Below are 5,717 nucleotides of genomic sequence, written 5' to 3' on the forward strand. Positions count from 1 at the left end.
TTCCAGCCCAAGATGGGAGAGCTCTATATGCTCCTTGCAGGTATGCTCTGCCCTCCAGCTCCAGTGTGTATCCAGCTTGGGGGATGTGACACTATGGACACAAAAACTTTGGGCCAAAGTCAAGAAATATGGATAAAGGTTTTACTAAGAAGTTGTTCCCCAGTCTGTTCTCTCTCTGGGATGAATGTTAAATTGCAGTTGGATCCAGATTTTAAACATTGGAAAAGACATTCTGCATGTAAGGGTTTGGGGTTGGGTTGCCTAAGGAGTGGGTGTGGATTTGCAGCACTGGACATGTTTGGTATGAGATTAGACATACATGTCAGAAAGTGACATCGAGAAGGGATGTCACCACCCTCCTTCCCTGTGAGGGTGGTGAGGCTCTGGCACAAGTTGCCCAGAGAAGCTGTGGCTGCTCCGTCCTTCGAAGTGTTCCAGGCCAGGCTGGATGGGGCTTGGAGCAACCTGGGCTAGTGGAAGGTGTCCCTGCCTATGGCAGGAGGGGTGGAACTCAGTGGTCTTTAAGGTCCTTCCAACCCACGTCATTCCATGATTCTTTGATCAGGAAGGTTAATTCTGGCAGCAGTCTGGACAACCCTGCCAGCACCTGTTTATTTTAGGACTGAATGGCATTCAGAATTGTCGTAAAAATGGACTCCTTGTGTGACTCATCAACTCCTCTGTCTACCTTTTGCTTTGGTACAGTTGCTCTGACCAACCTTGAAGACATTGAGAATGCCAAATGCTCCTATGAGCAAGCTGTGGCCCTGGACAAGTAAGTCTTCATCAGAGCTGTCACTTGTTTGGTTGTGTGGCTATGCCTCTCTGCACCTGATTTCCTTTGCCCCTTGCTCTGCTTTAGCCCTGAATGGTTTGCAGTAGGGAAGCATTTTTGTTCCTGTGTGACAGTTTTAAAACCATCTTTCTTTTTTTTTAATTCAAGTCATCTCTGAAAAATTAAAGAGAATTTTATTTCAGGCCAATCCAAAGCTGGTTTTGTTTTGCTGTTTGGTTAGTGAGTCAGCTGTGATGACTTTGGATTCCAGCCCTGCTTTTGGTGAATATTTATTCACAGTGGAGCAGATTCAATAGAAGAAAACATATTTTGCAACCTAAAGTTGAGCATTGTGCAAAGCACTGAGATGCTTGGGATAAAGCCTGTTCTGAACTGGGCAGAGGGAAGATCTTAACTGAGAGAATGTTTTCAAACAAAAGGACAGCAAGGTAGTACTTGTTCCTCTGTTTTGTTAACATCTATGTTTGCAGTCTAGCTCTTAAAATCAGAGCACTTGGTTTCAGAAATGTTAAGCTGAACTTCTCAGTATTTTATCATTTCAAGCAGAGAATCAGAATTATCTCAAATTTATTCATAGTTTTTTCACTCTTCCCAAAGTACCGTAAATATTTACATACTTACAGCAACCAGCACACCTGAGCCCAGAGTCTGTCTGCTGGTGACAGAGTGGTGGCAAAAAGCAGTTTGCATCTGCAGTGGCCACTACAAGGTGGTGATAGACTAGAGACTAGGGAGAAATTCTTCCCTGTGAGGGTGCTGAGGCACTGGTACAGATTTCCCAGAGCAGCTGTGGCTGCTCCATCCCTGGAAGTGTTCAAGGTCATGTTGGACAGGGTTTGAGCAACCTGGTCTAGTGGAACGTGTCCCTGCCCATGGCAGGGGGTGGAACGAGATAGGCTTTAAGATCCATTCCCACCCAAACCATTCTGTGATTCTATTCCCAGTCATCCTTCAGTGCCTCGCAGGGACAGGACCTTCAAGATTGCACAGACTGCTTAGTCATGGGGTTTTGTGCTTTGCTCAAAGAGAACGAATACACATTTGGCTCTAGAACTTTGCCCAAGTATGTGGCACTCCTGAGATGCTCCCACTCTGCAGTCTTACCGGGAAAATAGACCCTCACCAAAGCAAAAATGACTTCCAACTGCCAGGGCCTGCTGGGAGGAATATCCAGGCTGTGTGAGGCTGGTTCAGCTGACACACCGTGTATTTTAGCCAGTTATTGTGTGGCTGAATCCATGTCCCCAGAGGCTCCCTTTGCTGGAATGTTCTGAGCTGTTTGGCTGGGATGAAGATAGCAGTGTTGGTTTCCATCACCAGGAGTGCTTTTATAGTAGCCTGGGTGCCATTCTAGGGGCTGAAATGGAAAACATCTTGAAAAAACCTTTAGAAAAATGTGTTCTCACTCCTGGTTCTAGCTCACAGCTGTCCTTTCTGTGGTTGTTTAGCTATTGATTTTTCTTTGTCATATTGCTTCTCAGCTCCTGAAGGCAGCGAAAGAGCTTCATAGGGTTCAATTAATTTTGTAACTGGCTGTTCCCAGAACTGTCTGATCTCTTCAGTGTTCTGGCTGGGAGGAGGGTTTATTCTATGGTGGACTCAGCATTCCAGTTTCCCAGATAAAGGAGAACCCATAGTTATAAATGCAGTCAGGTTTCTTCTAGCAGTCGACTTCCTTGCAGTGCTGTCACATACCTCACCAGAGATGGACAGTCATGGCCTGCAGGATCCTTCCCTTCTGGATGTGTCCCAAAGCACACTCCCTCTGCCTTGGCCCCCCAGGCGTGGGTGCTGGAGTTCATGGATGGCTCCAGTCATCCCAGCCACACTCCAGGAGAGGGCACCAGTCCCTCACTCACACTGTTGTTACACCACAGAGCATCTCTGCCTGACGGGTGAGCAGTGATGAACGTGTGGCGCCACACAGGGAGCTATGGTCAGGCAGTGCTCCCTCACCCACCCCTCGTGCTGTTTGGGGTCAGTGTACCCTAGTGACAAATGGTTACTGTGGAAAATGAGACCATAGGAAGCACTTCTGCCCTTCTTCATCTGCTGTTCTGCACCAGGAAGGGAGGCAGGAGTGTGCAGGTAGCTGTGTAACCTGCACTGTGAGTCTCCTCTTCAGGTCCTTTGTGGACAGGTATCACCTCTGTTTCTCTCGGAGTACATACAATTGTGTGTGGTTTTATTGGGGGAAAGGTAGAGAAGAGATGAGGAATTGCAATGTAAAGAGCATGTTCTGTAGCATGTTGTGTTGTAAAATACAGTCAATAAGCAGGAGTATGTTCCACTGCCTGTCCTGTGACAAGCTGCTCTCCTGGGAGAGCTGGGAGGGCTTGGGGTAAGCCAGAGCAGAGATCAGCTCTCACAGTGTGATGGAAGCCCCATCACTGCTCTGCCTGTCCCAGGAGTTGGGGGCTGGGAGCCCAGGAGACAGTGCAAAGAAGTGGCAGCAGCAGAGGGTGAGGCTGTCAGCAGAGTGATTGATACTGTCCTTGGCACAGGGATGCTGAGCCCAGGCACTGGGACTCAGCTGTGTTCACAGAGGGCTCTGGCTGTGCTTTGGGGTCATGGCTTGTCAGTGCCAAACAGTGAGGTGTCTCCAGCTTTGCTGCTTAGGCACACCTTAGCATTATTCCAGCCAGGGTAAGTGTTCCCACAGGGAATGTGATGTATCCTGTGTGTTTGCTGCAGGTGCAACCCTCTCATCAACCTGAACTATGCTGTCCTGCTGTACAACCAGGGTGACAAGGAGGGAGCCCTCAGCCAGTACCAGGAGATGGAGAAGAAGGTCAGTGCGGCCAAGGAGGGCAACGCTCCTGACTTCGACCCTGAGGTATGTGCCCCACACAGCCAGCAGGAACTCAGGAGCCATGCTAAGGCTGACACAAACAAGGAGGAAATTGGACTTTTGAGTCCAATTATTATTAGGAAAAAACCTGTGCTTTTGAGATTTTCCAAGTGGAGCAGGCGCCTACTGAGAGCTGCTTGCTTCATTTCTGCTCTTTGAAGCCCAGTCCTTCAATCAATACACAGCAATCAAGATTCCCTCGTAATTAAGGGAATGAATTAGTGAAGATGTTTCCCCCAAGCACTGAGGCAATAGCTAGCTCTGCACAGCTCTCTTTTTTCTCTGTGTGTTTTGTTTTGTTGGGTTTTTTTGGTGTTGTTGATTTTATTGTTGTCTGAAGTTTTCCTGCTTACTATGTTCTTCTCTTTTTGCCTCTTGAAAAGATGGTGGAGGTTGCCCAGAAGATGGGAACAGCCCTGCAGGTTGGGGAGAGCCTGGTCTGGACTAAGCCTTCTAAGGAGTCTAAATCCAAGCAGAAAGCTGCTTCATCAGGGAAATCCTCCAGCACTCAGCAGCCTTTGGGCTCTAACCAGGCCCTGGGTCAAGCCATGTCCTCTGCTGCAGCGTATGGGAAAACCATACAGCTTCCCCCAGGTATGTCTCTTCTGCTTCTCTTTCAAGTAGAACTGTGGGAGGGGAGAAGAGAAATCTCTCTTCCCTTGAGTACAGAGTTACAGCACGTGCTTAGGAGGGGATTGACTTGCTGTGAGGACATTTGGTGGTACCTTTCCCAGATTTCTGAATTAAGATGCTCTCTGTGGTGTATTACACTCTCCTGCTTATGCGGGAGTGTGGAAATCCAGGAAGGCTTCCCTTCCTGTCTGAGCCATGGTGGGCAAGTCTCCATTAGCATGGGATTGAGATCTTGCTCTGGAAAGGAGGCAGTTTCAGCAACCAGACTCTGGTCTTCCTTTGGAAGAGCCCAAGAGCTGATGTGCCCAGAGAGGCTGCTGGAGAGAAGGGAAATGATGGAAATTTTCTGAAGCAACAATACCTGTAGATGGATTGCTCCCAAGCTGTCCAGCTAGGTCCCTCCCTTGCAAGTGTTGCTGGATTTAGTGCAAGCAATGGAACTAAGGGTTGCTCAGGAGATAGTGTCAGCCTGAGGCTTGTGCTGATGGCTGTATGTGCTGCTGGGGCTGGGTAGGAGCATCTCTTGAGGCTCCATTCCTCGCCTAACCTCCTCTCACCCTTCAGCTGCTGAGGAGGAATGTGCTAGAGATGTTGCTCATCGTGGTGATTTTCTGTCACTCTTGGTCTTGTTGCCTGTGGACTGAACCAGGAGAGGTTGTGTAATCCAGGCCTCTTTCTTTGGCATCCCTAAGGATCTGTTCCATTTCTCACTCATGGAATAAACATGCCATGCAGGGAAGACTTAGCTAGAAAAGCTGAAAAGTAAAACGCACCAGGAGTTTAGTGTTTAGCTGAAGGACTTTATTATGCTGATCAGAGAAAGGAGCTGGTTCATTAACATCAGTTGTCAGCCTGAATCTTAAGTATAGAAGCAACTTCTGTCCTGTTTTGTTTTAATTCTGTAAGTAACCTGGAAACTCTCCCTGAGTTTGCTAAAACTGTGAACTGAAAACAGTCCTTTGGTTTGGGCTTCAGCTTCAGTGGAAATGTTTTCCCTGCTGGGGCATGAGTTAATTCCTAAGACTGTATTGACCTTGCACAGCTGAGTGAGATACTGTACCTTAGCTTCCCTTGGGCAGGACTTTGGGTGCTGTAAGACCTCTGGCTGGATAACTCACTATCAACAAGCTAATGCTAGACAGAAGGAATCTGAGAGTAATTAATAGCTGTGGTTGTTACGCATCTCCAAACTGCTGGGAAGGGCAAAAAGAGTAGACAAAACTTGTAGAGTAGCTGTAACTGTGTTCTCTCCCCAGGAGCAGGAACACCAGCTCTGCCAGCAAAGCCTCCCTCCCTCCCTCTGGAACCAGAGCAGGACTCGGAAACAAGCCCTGAGGAGAACTCAGCACCCACAGGGGATGAGGAACAGAAGAAAGCAAAGCGCAAGAGCCGACAGGCAGCGGAGTAGGATGGGCTCTGGGCAGGACAGGCAGGGGG

General features: G+C 48.3%; 1 protein-coding gene across 1 annotated transcript in view; it reads left to right on the top strand.

The window, feature by feature from the left end:
* Window positions 1-5,688, top strand: part of BBS4 (Bardet-Biedl syndrome 4) — a gene marked incomplete at its 5' end in the record, with an annotated part of 18,682 nt that extends 12,994 nt beyond the window's left edge. Inside the window, 5 exons of the mRNA XM_009080227.1 lie at window positions 1-40; window positions 706-775; window positions 3,491-3,632; window positions 4,031-4,241; window positions 5,537-5,688. The exon at window positions 1-40 is cut by the window's left edge and continues 138 nt beyond it. Coding sequence (XP_009078475.1) covers window positions 1-40; window positions 706-775; window positions 3,491-3,632; window positions 4,031-4,241; window positions 5,537-5,688 — 615 coding nt within the window. The remainder of the gene's footprint in view (window positions 41-705; window positions 776-3,490; window positions 3,633-4,030; window positions 4,242-5,536) is intronic.
* Between the last annotated feature and the right edge of the window lie 29 nt (window positions 5,689-5,717).

Source organism: Acanthisitta chloris, unplaced genomic scaffold (genome assembly GCF_000695815.1).
Source record: "Acanthisitta chloris isolate BGI_N310 unplaced genomic scaffold, ASM69581v1 scaffold7500, whole genome shotgun sequence".
NCBI classification, from domain to species: domain Eukaryota; kingdom Metazoa; phylum Chordata; class Aves; order Passeriformes; family Acanthisittidae; genus Acanthisitta; species Acanthisitta chloris.